Here is a 21042-nt window from a genome sequence, read left to right on the forward strand (position 1 = left end):
TACAAGACCATGATGTTACATCTAACCCACTTTTTTCCCAATGCTTGGTGAGTCCTGTTCTCTCTCAGGGGATCTCCATTGATAACCATAAGCACTGACTGGTCCTGCCCAAGTGTGGGGACCCCGGTGCACTTCTTTAAAATATATCTTTGTAAGTGTAGACATGCGCCTTACTTCAGGAAGGCCCAGACTACCACATAATTTGTTAAACCGTTTTGGAGCCTATAAAGTAGGCTATATTTCACAGTTACTTTAATTCACATTTTAAAAAGTAATTTTTAAAAATTAGGAACAATTTCCAGTAGCTGTGTAATTTTCTATTAGAAATATCCTTCATGTACCTTTACGGGAAATGGAGAATGAGGAATTGGGCAATGTAGACGTATATGCTGAAGTACTGTACACATGGAAGCTGACACTGCCCCTTTAAGGGCTCACAAGGGCTCACAACCCTCCAGTGTCCCAACGTGCCCTGCAATTGGCAGTTAACTCAGTTCTTTTTTGCAGAGCAAAAGAGAAGATAAATAATGAAACATAGAATGTCTATTATGTATCTTTGTGTCTCCTACCAGGAAGTAGGGTGAGTTGCTTATTGTTGAAATAATGAGTCCCTTGAGAGAGAACTATGATTACAGGTAAGAAAACATTGCTCCTGTCTTTGAGGATCTTCAGTGGTAGGAGTATTAAGGCCATCCCCCAAAAGGCATGTGCTAGCAAAAAAGATGATCAATAAAAGCTGCTAAGCATAGAGGTTGATTAAGGAAGCTTGATCTACTTATGCATCTAAGTCAATGCAATGGGGCCTCATAAAGGTGTGAACAGACTTCCATGTTGGTGCTTTACAGATTTCTGCAATAGGAATGTTCCTCATCATAACAGCTGTAGCCGCATTTCCTCTAATATAACACTCCAGCGGCCCAGACAGAACACTTTCGGAAGTATTTATTCATTCACTCCCTTTTTTCAGTGGTGTTGCTACCCTCTCTCATTCACATGGCTTCCTATGGAGTGTCCCTTCGTCCATTAGGACAACATTCTTTTGGGGCTAATTTCTTCAGGCACTATCATCTCATTGGAACTCTGTGAGCGGCATGGAGGCTTTTTAACAGTGCAAGACTTTTCTTTCTGGGTGTAATCATAGAAATAACCTGCTCCACAGAAAAGATGGTGTTTTGCTGGTTTCAGTTTTATGCTTATGAACAACACCTTTCAAATTATCTATGTGATGAATTGATTCTGATGAATCTAACATATTGAAAATTGTTTGACATCTTCCATTTGCTTTCTTCATATCATTTCTGATTTATACACCTTCTAAAAAAATGAATGTAAATTCTATGTACAGGTGTCTGGTACCTCCTTGTCATGTGAGAAGTGCAACTGCATGCTCGCCAGGGCCATCAAGGATGGAGTGGCAAAGCTCTTCATGGCAAAAAATAAGTACCAGAAGAAGCAGGGTCGTTTCAGATCCTGGTCTTGCCTCAGTTTCTGCTGCAGCTTGCCCACAATCAAAGAACTCGAGAAAAGACAATTCTTCCAAGAGGCAAAAGAAACATAACAGTAGGAATTTTTTAATGTTACAACGTCCTTCCGACTCAAGAAGTAGGTTCTCCGGTAAGCAGCATCATTCTCTCACCCCTGCTTTTACTTTGGAGCCAAATTTAGTAATCATTCAATTAGTCCCCTATTCGGGCAAGTGGCTGCCTCTGGACCTAGAAAACCCTAGTCTGTTTACAGTGTTAGTCCGTAGATACTTTGCACATTGCGGCTTTCACCCAGGTTACTCTGGTCCCATTTCTGATCCACTCTGTCTCCCTCTTGCCTTTGTTTGGGTACCCAAACAGGCTTCCACCAACAGAGTAGTCCCAATGGCACATCCTGCTGCTATTTCAGAGCCTGCTAGCTCGCCTCCCAACATCTGTTTTTCTATCACTGGTCCTAGTGCCATCCTCAGAACCACAATAGGATTTAGCAAACCTTTTATAGACTGTTAAGTTCTAGATGTGAAGCTCATTAATTGTTAGGGAAAGCATTCCCCTATTTGCCTGGCAGGCCTTTGCTTCACATTGAATAATTTAGCAGGCTTAGGGAGCTTTTGTTTTGTTGGATTCAGACCCCATTCAGATGCCCAACTTAAGTTAGCACAATCATAATTATAGCCATGAGGTGAGCATGATGTCGATTTCAGACTCTTACTCCAGTATTGGAACTTTCATAGATTCACATGCTTGAATCATTCCCCGTCGTCAAGATGGGAGTCCCCGGTACCTTAGAAAAGACAATGTCCCCATAGACATAATAGCAATAACATTAAAACTCTACATTTTAGTAATCTATCCAAGTCCTTATGTAAAAAGGAGCAAACTTGAGCCTCAGCCAATCAGAGCGGCCCACCCTCTAGAGCCCTCCTGAGAGAAACTCAAGTACCTCAGATTTTCTACCACAGGTTGTGCTAGGGAGTCTTCTCTGAGCTCTGCTCAGTTTGTTCCTGTGGAAGAAGATTTAGTCACTACATCCAAATTTCTACCTGGTTATTGAGTGTTTCTGATTTACACTCACACTTTCTGTAGCCAGCTTTACCAGCATAATGTCTAACAGAGAAAGAAAAAGTCGCTTCAGAGCCTGTAGTACTTGTGGGAAGAAAAGGCTCCATTCAGAGGATCCTCAAAGAGATTGCATATATTGCCCCTATCTTGAGCATTCTGCTGCTGACTGTAAGGTATGTCATACCTTTTCCTCAAAAACTTTGAAGGATAGAGAAGGAAGATTGTTAATATGGCTCCAAAGAACCCTGTCTCAGACTCTGACAGTGAAGAGTCTTCATGGTCTTCTAAAAGATCCCAAAAAAGGCAAAGATCACCTCATTCTGAAAAGAGTTCAAAACAACCCTCAAAGACTTTCAAAAAGACCTCACAGGAGTCTGGTGAAGGCTACAGTCTCTCAGCCACACCTCAGAAGGGAAGATTTTCCTCAAAGTCTAAGCATCGGCCTTCAACGTCAAAGGAGGTGCCTAAACCTTCTTCAGAGCCTTCTATGCCTCCTCCAAAGGTTCTGAATGTGTTCAGAAAGCCTTCCTCAGCTCCTGACGACAGACTGTCTATTTCACCGCCGACTAAGTCATCATCGTCTACACCGTCGTCAACAAGAACTTATACACTGGCTGCATTGATGACGACGGTTACCAGTCTCTCGATGGTGGCCTCCTGTTCGTCGACATCTACGTCGACAGTGACGAAATGTAGACTGTCGACGCTGAAGATCAAAATGTCGTTGATGATGATTCTGACGACGGCCCCGTCGACGACACCGTCGACTAAGAGGATTCCTACGACCCCAGGCAACCCCACGTCAGAGTAGAGGCGGTCAGACGCCAGTGACAAGTTCCAGGCTCTGGCTAAAACTTCACCACGAATCCAAAAGATAGGGGGAAGGATATCACACTTCTCCCGAAAGTGGGAGCAAATAACATCGGACCAGTGGGTTTTAAAGATTGTTTGATTTGGCCATACTTTAGAGTTCATTCAACGTCCACCTTCTCGTCCTCATACCTTCTTTCAGAAGCACCTAAGACAACTCTGGCTGGAGGTCGTGACCATGCTCAAGAAGGGAGCGATAGAGAGAGTTCCTTCTTCAGAAAAAGGCAGAGGTTTTTATTCCCATTTCTTTCTGGTGCACAAAAACTGGGAGTCTTGTCGCCCCATTCTCAAACTCAGAGACTTAAACAAATACCTCAAACGTCAAACCTTTCGCATGGTCACATTGCAAGACATTCTTCTCCGCATGAATCACGGAGATTATATGATGTCCCTGGATCTTCAGGACGCTTACTTTCATATACCCATTTCACCTGTCCTCAGAAAATATCTGCGTTTCACAGTAGCTGGCAGCCATTTCCAATTCAGGGTTCTTCCATTTGGCTTGAAGTCAGCCCCAGAATCTTTACAAGGTGCCTAGCTCCAGTAGCGGCTTCCCTAAGAAAGACAAAACTGCTAATTTTTTCCTATTTAGACGATTGGCTAATAAAAGCGTGGTCGTATCAGGAAGCTCACGGCTCAACAAGGGCTTGCATGGCATTGTTCGACGAGCTGGGCCTCACTCTGAATCAGAACAAGTCGAACATATTGCCAACAAGAGTGACAACCTTTTTAGGGGCAAAAATCAACACCATCAGGGGCAAGGCTTTTCTTTTGGGGGAGAGGCAAACAAGACTCATTTAGCTAACAAACAGAGTACAAAGAAAAAAGTCTCTTTCAGTGCGCAGCTACAAGTCGCTTCTGGGGAAGATGTCTTCCTGCATACAGTTAGTCCCCTTTTGTCGACTGAGAATGCGTCCCCTGCAAGAGGAACTAGATCTTCAATGGAGTCAGAAAGAGGGCTCATTCAACAACTAAATCACAGTAACTCCTCGAATGATCCAAGCGCTCCACTGGTGGGAAGACCAGTTCAACATCGCAGTCGGTCTTCCTTTTCTACCTCCACGTCCTCTGCTGGTCATTACCACAGATGCCTCTCTAGAGGGATGGGGAGCATATCTTCAAGACCTTCAGATCAGCGGAAGGTGGAGCAACTCTTTCCGGAAATATCACATCAATTTCCTGGAGATGAGAGCGGTTTTCCTGGCCCTGCAGGCTTTCCTTCCAAGAAAAAGACACTCAGCGGTTCTCATAAGAACAGACAATACTGCGACAATGCATTATTTAAACAAGCAAGGAGGAACTAAATATCTTCTCCTATCTCGAGAATCGCAGACTATTTGGAACTGGGCCATTCGGAATGGCATCAGTTTAGGAGCGGAACATCTGCTGGGAAGGCAGAATGAGACAGCAGACACTCTCAGCAGACTGACGTCCTCCTGTCACGAATGGGAGCTCAACCAGGAGGTGCTCAACCAAGTTTTCAGGAGATGGGGGAAACCCAAACTGAATCTTTTTGCAACTCTGCAGAACACCAAATGCCACTTTTATGCAAGCTGGGTTCACCATCCAGGCTCTTGGGGGAATGTATTTTCGATGGCATGGTGCGAAATATTTGCCTACGCTTTTCCACCCTTTACCATGATCTCAAGAGTACTTGCAAAGATCTAAAGAGAGCATTGCAGGCTCATCCTGATAGCTCTGTTTTGGCCTCACCAACGTTGGTTTTCAGAACTCCTCCTGCTCTCAGAGACAGACCACATTCCACTGCAAGTTTCACCACAGCTCTTGACAAAGAACGAGGGTCAAGTTTTGCATCCGGGCCCCAGATCACTCAAATTATCGTCCTGGCTCATGAACACAATGCGTTCGCCCATTTAAAAATTCACCCCGAATGTTGGGATATTCTTTCAAAAGCCAGATCAGATAGCACCAACAAATCATACTCTTTAAAATGGAAAAGGGTTTGTTTGTGGTGTCAGAAGGAGCAGATTGATCCGCTACTGTCGCTGCCAGAGCGAATATTGCCTTATCTCCTTCATCTGGCTTCCACGGGCTTGGCGCATGCATCCATCAGGGTGCACTTGGCGGCTATATCTTGCTTCAGACATTCGCCGACATCGACATCTTTTTGGTCTTCTAAATTGGTCAAACAATTCCTCAAAGGGCTCTTTCGAGTTTTTCCACCAGTGAGGCCTCCTTCACCGTCTTGGCAACTCAACACGGTTCTCTCTCAGCTTATGAAACACCCATTTGACCCAATACATAGGGCGGATTTAAGGCACTTATCGTGGAAAGTAGCTCTTTTGCTGGCCCTTACTTCTTCTAGGCAGGTGAGCGAGATCCAGGCATTGACCATTCAAGAGCCTTTCCTTCAATTTAAACAGGATAAAGGGGGATACTTCGTACTAACCTGAAATTTGTTCCAAAGGTGCCATCAGACTTTCATAATAACGGACCGTTGATTTCGAAATCTTTCTTTCCGAACCCAACATCTCCGGCGGAAAGAGCTCTGCACTCGTTGGACATCAAAAGGAATCTCAAATTTTACTTGAAAAGAACTAAGCATTTTCAAAGACTACTCAATTGTTCGTCACGTACAATGCCCAGCGGAAGGGACAGGCCCTTTACAAGCAGAGTATAGCCAGGTGGATAGTAGCTGCTATAAACTTTTGCCATCAAGCAGCTGGTAAGCCTTTACATTCTTCGGTAAGGGCACACTCCACGAGATCTGTCTCAGCATCCACAGCAGTGTTTGCACATGTACCCCTGCTGGACATTTGCAGAGCAGCCACCTGGAAAAGTACTCACTCGTTTAGGAAGCACTAATGTCTGGATGCCATCCCTAAAGGAGATTTAGCGGTTGGTCAAGCGGTCCTGCAACATCTGTTCCAGTAATGGTGAGCATAATTTACCACCCTCCATCCTTCTTTTCTGTTACGCACATTGCATGGCTTGATCTTTGTATGTTTCATTTGCATATAGTTTTCAGAGCATATAAATAGGTTTGATAATAGGTGATACTATCTTTGTAGAAGGTAGTGCTTTCACATTATTGCAGATAACTCAGTGATTTCTCACTAATTTAAATGATGTGAAGTCAATGCAATGTGCTCTGAATACTGCTTTATTTTCTGATTCAAGCATGTGAGTCTATGAAAGTTCCAATACTGGAGTAAGAAACTAAGTTACTTACCTGTAACTATAGTTCTCCAGTATTGGAATCTTTCATAGATTCACATGCGACCCACCCGCTTCTGGGGGAAGCTCACCTTCAATATCTTTTGTTCAGCACTTAAGATACGTATTAGTGCTTAGGAAATCTGAGGTACTGGAGCTTCTCTCAGAAGGGTTCTAGAGGGTGGGGCGCTCTGATTGGCTGAGGTTCAAGTTTGGTCCTTTTTACATAAGAACTTGGATGGATTACTAAAGTGTAGAGTTTTAATGTTATTGCTATTATGTCTATGGGGACATTGTCTTTTCTAAGGTACCAGGGACTCCCATCTCAACGACTGGGAATGATACAAGCATGTGAATCTATGAAAGATTCCAATACTGGAGAACTATAGTTACAGGTAAGTAACTTATTTTCTTACTCTGTCTGTCGGTGGTGCCAGGGTTTCGATCACAACTCGGGTACTTGTAATTCCTACCTCAGCATGCACCCCAAGGGCCATTAAAGAGAGGGAAGAAAGAAGTTGTTCATGGCACAGAGCTTCTATCAATCAAAGGCTTGTTTTAAGTCTCAGGCCCTGATTATGAGTTTCGAGGTCCCACTGCGGCACCCTCAGACTCGCTGGGAGGATGCCACTGCCATGGGCAGTGCAGGGCCCCCCCGTGGCACCCAGCACACCTTTACCGCCAGCCTTTCCATGGCAGGCTGACCGCCATGAAAAGGCTGGCAGAAAGGTGAGTTGTAATCAGCCAGGGGGCGCTGAACTCAACGACGCCCTGGTTCAGTACAACTCAGACCGCCGTCACCTCTTCAGAAACAATGTTCTCGGCGGGAATGGTTGTCTCCTGGTAGGTCAGCCCACCAGGGTTGTAATGTGGAGGTTGGACTCCCACAGTTGCTGCAGTCCGACTGTCACCATGAGTCTGTCGGTCCTTGGAACTTCAGCCTCGTAATGAGCCCCTCAGTCTCCTTCTTTCTCCGAGTCATTGAGTGACTAATGCAAAAAGCTTAAGAAGCAGAAAAAACAGTGTTGTGCTTCACCTCATCACTCCACACCTTGTAGGGACTCTTGTTTGAAGCCCTAGTTAGAGCCCATAGCTCCTATGGATCCAGCACTAGGGGCTCCACTGATCCTGACCCTGGGGCCTACCTTGAGAAGCAGCACAATAGTGGCAGACGACTTGACGGTTTACCACTGGAGCCGAATCTGGCTTGTTCCATGTGACTATGATGGGGTCAATCAAAACCTTTCAATAACTCCTCCACCCTGGTAGAGGCCGCCAACTCTACATTGACACCAGCAGCAATACCATAATTTTGACATTGGGGCCACAGAGCACCCACCCTGGCATCCTTCTAAAATGAAACCAGTAGAGCTGCTCCTCCTCCTTTGTAGTACACAGCAGGAGATGAAAGAAAGAAGGGTAATTGTGAAAGAGGGTCACCATCTTGGTCCTGAAAGCAGCTCAAATTAAAAGAATCAAATTGTTGAAGGAAAAAGTAGTAAGTAGGAGTAGGCTGCTCAGTGCTTGCAGCTCACTGCCTCATCTTGCAACATGATGGCAACCAAAAAAATAGTTTTTAACATCAATAGCTTTAACTGTCCACTGTGAAGGGACTCAAACGTAGACCCTATCATTCTGCTCACCTTTCCTAGGGAAACTTTGCGGTTCATGTTTCCTCATCCTCCCAAGTAGAACTATCATTCCTTTCCCTCTCCTCTAGATAGAGAGTCAGACAATTGAGGAGATGGGGAAGAAGGTGTATTCGGGGAGCCCTGCCCTTTAATCTACAAAGGAACTTTCCTTCTAGCACATTATTCTTACTCCTTGTGGGAGATTGTGAAGACTGTCATTCTGAAAGTTCCTGACCCCCTTTATGATAGTTTTGTGGAATCTGTGTTCAGTGGGCAGCATGTGGGTAAGCAAAGCCTTAGTTCTAGCCTTGACACATTGGATTCATTGGCTAGATTCAGTTTGATTGCCATCCACTACCATACTTGGATATGCTCCATCGGTTTTCGGGTTATGTGCAAGGAGATCTAATGAACATTCCCATTGTCAGAGCTGGCCTTTTCAGCAAGAAAGCAGAAACTTACAAACTCTCTAGTTCACAATAAATGTACGAATCCCATCTCAGAAAACTATTACAGACTCTTAAAATGGGATTGTGTCCCTGTTCTGATTCGATATTTGGAAGGGGGTGTTGTAGGTGGCCCTTCCAAATACTTAACTGTTATGACACATTTCAGTGTTTTACAACTGAAATCAGGTCACAAAGCATTACAAATTGACTCCAGACTCTGGATGATAATACATTTATAAAGGTAAATGTGTACTTTGGGATGCCTTACTCTTTGACCACTGCCAAATCTCAAACACATTTACTTTGTTTAAAAGAAAAAAAAACTCAGCGCAGTTTCCTTGAAGAAACAGACTGCATTTAGAAAGACTTTTACTTTATTAATACACAGACATGATTGTCTGCTGATCCAAGTAGACCTCCATCGCTGTGATGGCCACCAGTCAGAGCGAGTTACAATTTTCTGACCTGTCTCATTAATTTTCATGAGGTAAGTTGGGTTACTACCCTTTTTTACTTGGAATTTTATAAATCGCTACAGTGGTACATAGGCTGGTTCTTAAAATACATCAGTGGTCGCAAATTGCCTGCAGAGTTTTGCGTGCAACCTGTAATTCGTCATCTATTTAATGTTCTTGATCGCCATTACTTTAGCTGGAAGTGTTAGCTAGCTGCAGGTTTTGGCAGCTTGTCCTCCTTATATTTCATTTATTTCCAGACAAACAGTTTCTTAGGACCAAGGCTTCTTTCTTGCAGAAGGTCATCACATATTTTCATGTCAGTCAGTGCATCACTGTGCAAACTGTCTACTCATCTCCTCTTTCTACCACAGAGGCGAGACTGCATCGCCAGGCTCCTCGCAGGATCCTCAATTTTTACATTGGTAGGATCCGCAAGTACCCGTTTAATGATCAGCTTTTTCTTGGCTATGCTGGCTGCGAAAAAGGTAAGGTGATTCGAAAGCTGACCATCTCTCACTGGATCATGCTGTGCTTTAAGATCTGCTATGCTCTTGTCAGGAAGGACTCTCCATAGGGCATCGGTACTCTTTTCACCAAGGTGAAGGACAATTCTTTTGTTTTGCCCAGTGCCGTTCTGTAGTGGATGCGTACTAGGATGCAACATTGGCCTCGGGCACATCATTACAAGGCTTTATTGCTTACACTGAAGTTTGCTGTGATTTCCATTTTGTCATATCTGTGTTGCAGAAACTCTTGGTGTGACTATCTGCTCAGAACCACCACCTTATATAGTATTTATGCATTTATTCAGGAGGTGAGAAGTTAGCAGGTAGAAGTTTCTCTTAGGGGAACAAATTAGTTATTTTTAGTAATTATCTTTCTGGTAGATAATTTAGTCTACCTGCAGATTAATTAACTATCCTGTCCGCCTTCCCATGCTGAGTCATGGTCTTAAATGGTTCCAATTTAGTTTTGAAACACTGACATTTTTGTCAGTCTCATTAGTCTTGTCTCTTAGTGTTGGCATTTCTTGTGTGCACACTTTTTGAGCCAGTGCACAGCTGCTCACTGAAACTATTGGTGCTTAAAACAGTCTTCCAAATTACCATTACTTCTGTGCACTGCATTAGTGAAATGCAGGCACTCTCAGTGTAACTGTTCTATGCCACCTTATTTCTGGACAAGTTAGTGCTAAAAGCACAGGATGCCTTACCCAAAGTATTAATGCTTTCCCACATTGGCCAATACCGCTGAGCATTTACAGTGACTGCACAAAAGACCATTGTGTAGATAATTAGCTCTTAAGAGGATTTTCTGTAGTGAAGGAAGGAAAGGCAGTGCAGAAAAGGACCCTGTCAAGATGAAGAGTCCCCTGCATTAAAATCTGATATGCACTGGCTAGGAAGCAACCCACTGAAGCCCTCTAGACTCATTTCACCAGGCCAAAGCCCACTACAGCGGCACTGGTGAGGGGGTGCCCATTCTTGACATCTGACAGGCTGCGACATGGGCATCTTGTATATGTTCACAAAACACTGATGCCTTGAATGTCAGGTACAACAGGGGGGCTACTTTGTCTACTCAGTCCTGCTGAACTTTCTGGTCTGACCAACATTTTCCACCACTGGGAGGTTCTGCTGTGGCATCTGTTTTTAAGGTGAGCAATTTGTGGAGCCTGGCACCTGAGAATATTAAGGTGGTTAAGTGGCAGTTAAATAGAGCATCCACCGTAATGAGCAGTCCAAAGGTAATTTTCTTGTTCTTTTTGGGAATTCTGCATTTTCGCCCCATATGTTTCGTCTTTTGACGAACCCTATATTTTTGCTGGCTTTAGAACTCTGTGCTTTCTATCCCTGCTAGTAGTAAAGTGTATGTGCTCTCCCTTTAGACGTGATCGAATTGGCATACTCCTAAATGGTATATTTAACTTACCTATAACTCCCTAGTTTATGGACAAGGTGTACCCAGGGCATGGAAGTTAAATGTCAGTTGTGGAGTGTAGGGCATGGAAGTTAAATGTCGGTTGTGGAGTGCAGCACCTATTGTGCCGTCCACTATAGTGGCAGTGCAAATATGACATAAGGCCTACTAGTGTAGTCTGACTGTAGTAGTGTAAAAACTGCACTTCAGCCTGTCAAAATAAACCCTTTTGATGGGTCAAGACCTTCCTTTTAAATATTAATGTCATCCCTATCCAGGGGTTGTAGTTCAGAAGGCAGGGTACATGCTATTCAAAAGTAGAACATATAGAAATGTAATGTCAACATGTCCTTACAGTGACTAGCGCCTAAAAGCAGTTTTTTCCTGCAGCAGGCCTAGCTGTCCTGTGTAAAAAGCCAGTGAACAGGTTAAAATCCTAAAACTGCCTCTCTGGAATATGACCAGCTAGAAAAATAATAAAACAACTATTTTATTATTTATTGAAAATCCAATTCAATGGTGAAGTAAAATTTGTAATAATTATTAAGGAAAGGTAACTTTTAGAAAGTTACGTTTTCCCTGCTGGAAGTTTCTGGAGGCAAAATATTTATTTAGTCTCTCCAGCATGTACTCTTTCCCACTTCTGTTAGCCAGTATTTAGCATTTGACTAGGTGTGAAACAGTGCAAAGTGCCATCCAGAAGCAAAACATAGCTGATTTAAAGATCATAGATGAATCTTGTAAACCTGAGAATTTGAAGAATAGAATTGTGAGCATTGTTTTTGATATTACGGTGTCAAATCCTGATTGGATATCAAACCCCTCTTAACAGGTCTGTTGGGTTTACATATGGCATGTGGGGAAACACTTTAAAGGAAGAAAGACAGGATGCCAAAACAATTCTTGTGTATCCACTGACTCATTACTGTAAAGCCTACTTTTAGTTCTACCAGACTTCTGTCACTGGATTTATTAGGCGTACAGTCATTGCATACACACAGTGGATTTTAGTGTTAGATGTAGGAGGACATAACCATAATACTCCCCACACACACTCCCAGTCCAAATATCCCAAATTCAGTCTGATTCCTGCTATCTTAAAAATACCCAAAGTGGTTAGTGTTGGCCCGGAAACGTTTACGCCATTGATTAGGTCCTGGCCAGGAGTCATTCCTGCTTACTAACTTGTTTCAGGAATAAATGTGCCATCCCCTGGCATCCACTTTAGAACACTGCTGGATGTGAGGAAGATCAGAAGAGAACTGAACCTGCTGACTGTGGCCAGAGAGGAGCACTAAAGGCTGGACCTCCTCTCTCTTGTATCGGGACAAAGAAGTGAATGCTAAGGGTCACAAGGCTTAAAAGAGGCCTTTTTCAGCAATTGCCCAGCTGACCAGTGGCAACTGGACCTGGACTGGATTCTGCTGTTTGACCTCTGCCTGATACCCTGTTAGTTTTCTAAGTGCCTCCCCTGAGATACTAGGGGTCTTTAGAAGTGTAGTCTTGAGGTGGATTGGCACTTAAAGAACTAAAGACAGAAGGTAAAATCTTTGACAAGGATTAACCTGGTTGGTGGATCTGACCCATGCTTAATTTTGGCCAGCTTCAGATTGTGCCTAGGTCCCTGCCTGTTTCGATCATTATATATCATGGGCTACTTATGTTTATTGGTGCTATTCTTACTTAGAATTTAAAATATTCAAATCTCCGGTTCCCTCTTTTGAATTTTTGTCATTTTGATTTGATTTTGTGTATGAGATTTTACTCTGTTTTCTAATTACGTTAGAATTTTTTTTCTGGCTCCTGGAAACAAGGGGAGATGGGGAGTCGATTCTGGCAATGGCTCTGCAGAACTGTGCCTGGGACAGAGATGTTCCCTCTCATCTTGTCAGCCAACAGAAAAGGTGAAGTTAAAGTCTGTTTTGACTTATTTTTCTAGTACCTCTTCCCCGAATGTCCCTAGGACCTCAAGTGCGACGAAGAGGACTTGTGGCTCCTTGAGTGGTCCTGCAACATGCTTCTCATTTGGGACCAAGTCCTCCTATGAGTTGCGCTAGGTGGCTTTGACTGCTGGGCTGGAAGCAGCTTTAGGGATCGCTCTTCTAAAGCCTTAATTGCCCGGCCTTCCGAGCACGACTTTGAGTCGTGATAATGCTCGAGACACCATAAGCACACCAGGTGCGGGTCCATTACGACGTGGCGCTGTGACAGGCGCCACAGTGTTGAACCATATCTTCCTAGATGACATATCTTGACACAGGAAAAAAAGGTTCAACAAACTGTTGAAAAAAGCCTGTCAAAAAGAGACAGAGTGGTAGCTTTTTTCTAGATCAGCGCTAACTGGCGCAGAAAGAAAAGAACTGACCGTGCGCCTGGTTGGCGCCTATGTAGGTGATCGCGACATCACGTCTGACAAACCTAACAAAGCTATCGGGTGGCATGCAGTAGTACTGCTCGTGCAAAAGTTTTTGGATCCAGTCTGACACCTTGGAAATTGAAAGGTAAGGAATCTGCAGATAGATATTGTCTCTACCAGATAATGCATCACCAAAGGTAAATAACTTGTTCATTTACAGTAAGAGATACTTCAGTAAGAGGAGCACCACATGGAATATTGATGAGTAATTATTTTTCCCATGGCCTGTCTCTCTTGTAGGAACAATGACCAAACACCGGGGCAGTGGAGTGATATCTTCCTGAGTGGATTCAGTGAACAGGTTCTCAGGTAAAGTTATAGGCTTCCTTTGTACACCATCACACCTCTTGGCATTGCACTAATCTCATATACAGTCTGTTTAGATTGCTGCAGTTCTGAATCTTTTGTCTGCAAATGGAACAACATGGTGCAGGAAGTGTAATATTTTGGACAAAACAGTGCCTCTTAATCTACTGAAGTCTCTGGGCTACTCACCTGGCACTCCGTGCAACTTCTTGACCATAATGCCCATAAATGCTTGCATGAATAATGGTCTCAATGTGCATCAGTAATAAAAAAAAAAACACTTCATCCTTAGATGCTTACCAAAGCCTTATCCACAGCTTGTAAGCTGATGAAGGGAAGTGCTGTTGTGGGACTCCAAATTGTGCAGTGTGTTCTCTGCTGGCAATTCTAGCCCTCAGAAATAAAACATAGTCAGTCTGAACTCAAGTCTGAAGTCAAACGTTCTAATTGCTTTGTCATACACATTTCCACATTTGTTCATATTTTGTTGAAAGAGTACATGAGTGTTGGGGTGTGGAGCCACCCTTTCCTACCCCACCACAGATACAAAGGACCTGATTCACAAATGTATCTTACACTTTTTAGTAAATTTACTACTTGTTGGTATTCACAAACTGCATTTTTGTAGTAAGTTAAACTTTTGTAGCACCTCCAGCACTTCCCATGTCCAACTGCAGGTACTGCAGCACCTGCCAATAGAAAATAAGAGGTAGTTATTGTAGGAAGGTAGCCTCTTACTAGCCTTCTTACCCCCTCTTTTGGCCTGTTTGTGAGTATAAGTCAGGGTGTTTTTACTGTTTCGCTGGGATCCTGCTAGCCAGGGCCCAGTGCTCATAGTGAAAACCCTATGTTGTCAGTGTGTTTGATATGTGTCACTGGGACCCTGCTAGCCAGGACCCCAGTGCTCATAAGTTTGTAGCCTATACGTGTTCCCTGTGTGGGGCCTAACTGTATCACTGAGGCTCTGCTAACCAGAACCTCAGTGTTTATGCTCTCTCTGCTTTTAAAATTGTCACTGCAGGCTAGTGACAAATTTTACCAATTCTGATTGGCACACTGGAACACCCTTATAATTCCCTAGCATATGGTACCTAGGTACCCACGGTATTGGAGTTCCAGGAGACCCCTATGGGCTGCAGCATTTCTTTTGCCACCCATAGGGAGCTCAGACAATTCTTACACAGGACTGCCACTGCAGCCTGAGTGAAATAACGTCCACATTATTTCACAGCCATTTTACACTGCACTTAAGTAAATTATAAGTCACCTATATGTCTAAGCCTCACTTGGTGAAGGTTAGGTGCAAAGTTACTTAGTGTTTGGGCACCCTGGCACTAGCCAAGGTGCCCCCACATTGTTCAGGGCTAATTCCCCGGACTTTGTGAGTGCGGGGACACCATTACACGCGTGCACTACATATAGGTCAATACCTATCTGTAGCGTCACCATGGTAACTCCGGAAATGCTTTGATGGGCACAGATGGTGCCCATCTCTGCATAAGGCAGTCTACACTGGTTCAGGGATCACCCAGCCCTGCTGTGGCACGAAACTCGACAAAGGAAAGGGGAGTGACTACTCCCCTGACCAGTACCTCACAGGGGAGGTACCCAGAGCTCCTCCAGTGTGTCCCGGATCTCTGCCATCTTGGATTCAGAGGTGTTGGGGCACAATGGACAGCTCTGAGTGGCCAGTGCCATCAGGTGACGTCAGAGACCCCTCCTGATAGGTGCTTACCTCTTTCAGTAGCCAAGCCTCTTTTCTCAGTAGCCAAACCTCCTTTTTTGGCTGTTTAGGGTCTCTCCTCTAGGCTATTCCTCAGATAACGAATGCAAGAGCTCACCAGAGTTCCTCTGCATTTCCCTTTTCGACTTCTGCCAAGTATCGACCGCTGACTGCTCCAGGACGCCTGCAAAACCACAACAAAGTAGCAAGATGACTACCAGCAACATTGTAGCGCCTCATCCTGCCGACTTTCTCGACTGTTTCCTGGTGGTGCATGCTCTGAGGGCTGTCAAATTGTGCAGTGTGTTCTCTGCTGGCAATTCTAGCCCTCAGAAATAAAACATAGTCAGTCTGAACTCAAGTCTGAAGTCAAACGTTCTAATTGCTTTGTCATACACATTTCCACATTTGTTCATATTTTGTTGAAAGAGTACATGAGTGTTGGGGTGTGGAGCCACCCTTTCCTACCCCACCACAGATACAAAGGACCTGATTCACAAATGTATCTTACACTTTTTAGTAAATTTACTACTTGTTGGTATTCACAAACTGCATTTTTGTAGTAAGTTAAACTTTTGTAGCACCTCCAGCACTTCCCATGTCCAACTGCAGGTACTGCAGCACCTGCCAATAGAAAATAAGAGGTAGTTATTGTAGGAAGGTAGCCTCTTACTAGCCTTCTTACCCCCTCTTTTGGCCTGTTTGTGAGTATAAGTCAGGGTGTTTTTACTGTTTCGCTGGGATCCTGCTAGCCAGGGCCCAGTGCTCATAGTGAAAACCCTATGTTGTCAGTGTGTTTGATATGTGTCACTGGGACCCTGCTAGCCAGGACCCCAGTGCTCATAAGTTTGTAGCCTATACGTGTTCCCTGTGTGGGGCCTAACTGTATCACTGAGGCTCTGCTAACCAGAACCTCAGTGTTTATGCTCTCTCTGCTTTTAAAATTGTCACTGCAGGCTAGTGACAAATTTTACCAATTCTGATTGGCACACTGGAACACCCTTATAATTCCCTAGCATATGGTACCTAGGTACCCACGGTATTGGGGTTCCAGGAGACCCCTATGGGCTGCAGCATTTCTTTTGCCACCCATAGGGAGCTCAGACAATTCTTACACAGGACTGCCACTGCAGCCTGAGTGAAATAACGTCCACATTATTTCACAGCCATTTTACACCGCACTTAAGTAAATTATAAGTCACCTATATGTCTAAGCCTCACTTGGTGAAGGTTAGGTGCAAAGTTACTTAGTGTTTGGGCACCCTGGCACTAGCCAAGGTGCCCCCACATTGTTCAGGGCTAATTCCCCGGACTTTGTGAGTGCGGGGACACCATTACACGCGTGCACTACATATAGGTCAATACCTATCTGTAGCGTCACCATGGTAACTCCGGAAATGCTTTGATGGGCACAGATGGTGCCCATCTCTGCATAAGGCAGTCTACACTGGTTCAGGGATCACCCAGCCCTGCTGTGGCACGAAACTCGACAAAGGAAAGGGGAGTGACTACTCCCCTGACCAGTACCTCACAGGGGAGGTACCCAGAGCTCCTCCAGTGTGTCCCGGATCTCTGCCATCTTGGATTCAGAGGTGTTGGGGCACAATGGACAGCTCTGAGTGGCCAGTGCCATCAGGTGACGTCAGAGACCCCTCCTGATAGGTGCTTACCTCTTTCAGTAGCCAAGCCTCTTTTCTCAGTAGCCAAACCTCCTTTTTTGGCTGTTTAGGGTCTCTCCTCTAGGCTATTCCTCAGATAACGAATGCAAGAGCTCACCAGAGTTCCTCTGCATTTCCCTTTTCGACTTCTGCCAAGTATCGACCGCTGACTGCTCCAGGACGCCTGCAAAACCACAACAAAGTAGCAAGATGACTACCAGCAACATTGTAGCGCCTCATCCTGCCGACTTTCTCGACTGTTTCCTGGTGGTGCATGCTCTGAGGGCTGTCTACCTTCACTCTGCACTGGAAGCCAAGAAGAAATCTCCCGTGGGTCGACGGAATCTTACCCTGCCAACGCAGGCACCAAACACCTGTATCACCGGTCCTCTGGGTTCCCTCTCATCCTGACGAGCGTGGTCCCTGGAACACAGGAGCTGGGTCCAAGTGTCTCCCACAGTCCAGTGGCCCTTGTGCCCAAATTTGGTGGAGGTAAGTCCTTGCCTCCCCACGCCAGACAGCAAACCTGTGTACTGCGTGATTTGCAGCTGCTCCGGCTTCTGTGCACTTTTTCAGGACTTCCTTTGTGCACAGCCTAGCCTGGGTCCCCAGCACTCCGTCCTGCATTGCCCAAATCGCTGAGTTGGACTCCGACGTCGTGGGGCCCTCCTTTTGTGACTCTGAGTTCAGAGATCTTCTAAGTACCTGCTCCGGTACTTCTGCGGGTGCTGACTGCTCCTGCAGGGGCTCTCCGAGTTGCTGAGCGCCCCCTCTGTTTCCTCCTCCAAGGGACGAATTCCTGGTCCTTCCTGGTCCCCAGCAGCACCCAAAATCCATAACCGCGACTCTTGCAGCTAGCAAGGCTTGTTTGTGGTATTTCTGCCTGGAAACACTTCTGCAACCTCCAACACGCCTTCCTAGCCCTTTTCGTAGTTGCAGAATCTTCGGCTTCTTCCACCCGGAGGCAGCCCTTTTGCACCTTCATCCGGGGTTTAGTGGGCTCCTGGCCCCCCTGGACACTTGCGAGACTCTTGGACTTGGTCCCCTTCTTTTACAGGTCCTCCGGTCCAGGAATCCGTCTTCAGTGTTTTGCTTGTGGTTCTTGCAGAATCCCCTATCACGACTGTTGTGTCTTTCTGGGGTAGTGGGGTAACTTTACTCCTACTTTTCAGGGTCTTGGGGTGGGGTATCTTGGACACCTTCACTGTTTTCCTACAGTCCCAGCGGCCCTCTACAAGCTCCCATAGGTCTGGGGTCCATTTGTGATTCGCATTCCACTTTTGGAGTATATGGTTTGTGTTGCCCCATGACCTATGTTTACCTTTTGCATCCTATTGTGATTCTACATTGTTTGCACTACTTTTCTTACTGTTACTTACCTGTTTTGGGTTTGTGTACATATAATTTGTGTATATTACTACCTCCTAAGTGAGGGTATCCTCTGAGATACTTTTGGCATATTGTTACTAAAATAAAGTACCTTTATTTTTAGTAACTCTGAGTATTGTGTTTTCTTATGATATTGTGCTATATGATATAAGTGGTATAGTAGGAGCTTTGCATGTCTCCTAGTTCAGCCTAAGCTGCTTTGCCATAGCTACCTTCTATCAGCCTAAGCTGCTAGAAACACCTCTATTCTACTAATAAAGGATAACTGGACCTGGCACAAGGTGTAAGTACCACAAGGTGCCCACTATAAGCCAGGCCAGCCTCCTACAGTTATTTATAATAAAAGCCAATAGGAAATAATATTACATTGTTTTAAATAGTTAAACATGTAATAAGAATATATATATGTTCGATGGCATGTGTAGCTGCAGATACACATGCTGTGCACAGTCCGCCGTCTGGTGTTGGGCTCGGAGTGTTACAAGTTGTTTTTCTTCGAAGAAGTCTTTTCGAGTCACAAGACCGAGGGACTCCTCCCCTTTCGATTCCATTGCGCATGGGCGTCGACTCCATCTTAGATTGTTTTTTTTCCGCCATCGGGTTCGGACGTGTTCCTTTTCGCTCCGTGTTTCGGGTCGGAAAGTTAGTTAGAATCTCGGAAAAATCGTCTGTATTGTTTGCGTTCGGTATCGGGTTAGTTACAACAGATCGACACCGAATTTTGAAGAGCTCCGGTGGCCCTTCGGGGTAATTTCGATCCCCCGTCGGGGCCTGGTCGGCCCGACCGCGTGCGACTTCAAGTCTGATGGAACGGACCCCGTTCCGCTTCTGTCCAAAATGCCATAACAAATATCCGTATACGGATCAACATTTGGTCTGTAACTTGTGCTTGTCCCCCGAGCACAAGGAGGATACGTGTGAGGCCTATCAAGCGTTTCGGTCGAGGAAGATGCTGAGAGACCGAAGAGCCAGGAGACTACAAATGGCGTCCACGCCCACAGGTCCACATCGGTTCGAGGAGGAAGAAGAAGAAACTTTCTCCATCCACGAGTCAGAATCCGAAGAACTCGACGACGAAGAAACGTCAACCATAAGTAAGACGTCGAAAATTAGGACTCACGAAAAGTCCACAAAAGCCCAGGGGACGCCACCGCCAACAGGCCATGGCTTAACCCAAAAACAAGGTGACCGAGCCAAGGCACTGAAAATGGGCATGCTGGTGTCGAAGTCATCCGACTCCGGTCGTGATACCGCCACACAGCAACCTCGGAGCCGAGACAGCGGCTCCGAGAAAACTCGGCACAAAGACGGCACCGAAAAGATTTGGCACCGAGACACCGAGTCGAAGCAAAATAAAATTTCTTCGGAGCCGAAAAGAACATCCGAAAAGGTTTCGGTCCCGAAACACCCAGCCTCGGAGCCGAAAAGTAGTTCCTATACAGAGGAACATGGGCTAACCACCCAATTACATAGATTTGGAGAGGACCTTCAAACTGTGGAACCTGACCACAAACAGAGAAGGCTTCATATCCATGAAGACACAGGGAAGATAACCACTCTTCCCCCAATCAAGATCAAAAGGAAACTTGCCTTTCAACAAGGGGACAAGCAACCACAGGCAAAGGTGGCAAAGAGAACAACCCCACCACCTTCTCCACCACCATCAACACATGCATCACCAGCAACCACTCCACCACTAATGCACTCACCAGCTCATACCGCAATGAGTCAGGATGACCCCGATGCATGGGATCTCTACGATGCTCCAGTGTCTGACAACAGCCCAGACTCTTATCCCACAAAACCTTCGCCACCTGAGGACAGTACATCTTATACACAGGTGGTCGCAAGAGCAGCCGAGTTTCACAATGTATCATTACATTCGGAACCAATTGAGGATGACTTTCTCTTTAACACCCTATCCTCCACCCATAGCCAGTACCAAAGTCTTCCCATGCTCCCAGGAATGCTAAGACATTCGAAACAAATATTTCAGGATCTAGTTAAAGGCAGGGCCATAACTCCAAGGGTGGAGAAAAAATACAAGCCACCACCCACAGATCCTATATATATTACAACACAACTGACACCGGACTCAGTAGTTGTGGGGGCAGCTCGTAAGAGAGCCAACTCTCATACCTCAGGCGACGCACCACCTCCGGACAAAAAGAGCCGCAAGTTTGATGCTGCGGGTAAAAGGGTTGCAGCACAAGCAGCAAATCAGTGGCGTATTGCCAACTCTCAGGCACTTCTGGCAAGATATGACAGGGCTCATTGGGATGAAATGCAACATTTCATCGAACACTTACCCAAGGAGTTCCAAAAAAGAGCGCAACAAGTGGTGGAAGAGGGACGAAGTATCTCGAACAATCAGATACGGTCTTCCATGGACGCAGCAGACACAGCTGCAAGGACAATAAACACTGCAGTCACAATAAGGAGGCACGCATGGCTGCGCACTTCTGGGTTCAAACCAGAAATCCAACAGGCTGTGCTCAA

At 45.3% G+C, this 21042-nt stretch overlaps 1 protein-coding gene across 3 annotated transcripts in view; it reads left to right on the forward strand.

Moving 5' to 3' along the window:
• TEP1 (telomerase associated protein 1) overlaps positions 1 to 21042 on the forward strand; it is a 1055001-nt gene that overhangs the window by 333639 nt on the left and 700320 nt on the right. For all 3 annotated transcript variants that reach the window (XM_069244315.1, XM_069244314.1, XM_069244316.1), the window contains one exon: positions 13708 to 13776. In XM_069244315.1, the coding sequence (XP_069100416.1) occupies positions 13708 to 13776 (69 nt within the window). The remainder of the gene's footprint in view (positions 1 to 13707; positions 13777 to 21042) is intronic.

This window comes from Pleurodeles waltl, chromosome 7 (genome assembly GCF_031143425.1).
Source record: "Pleurodeles waltl isolate 20211129_DDA chromosome 7, aPleWal1.hap1.20221129, whole genome shotgun sequence".
Taxonomy (NCBI): Eukaryota; Metazoa; Chordata; class Amphibia; order Caudata; family Salamandridae; genus Pleurodeles; species Pleurodeles waltl.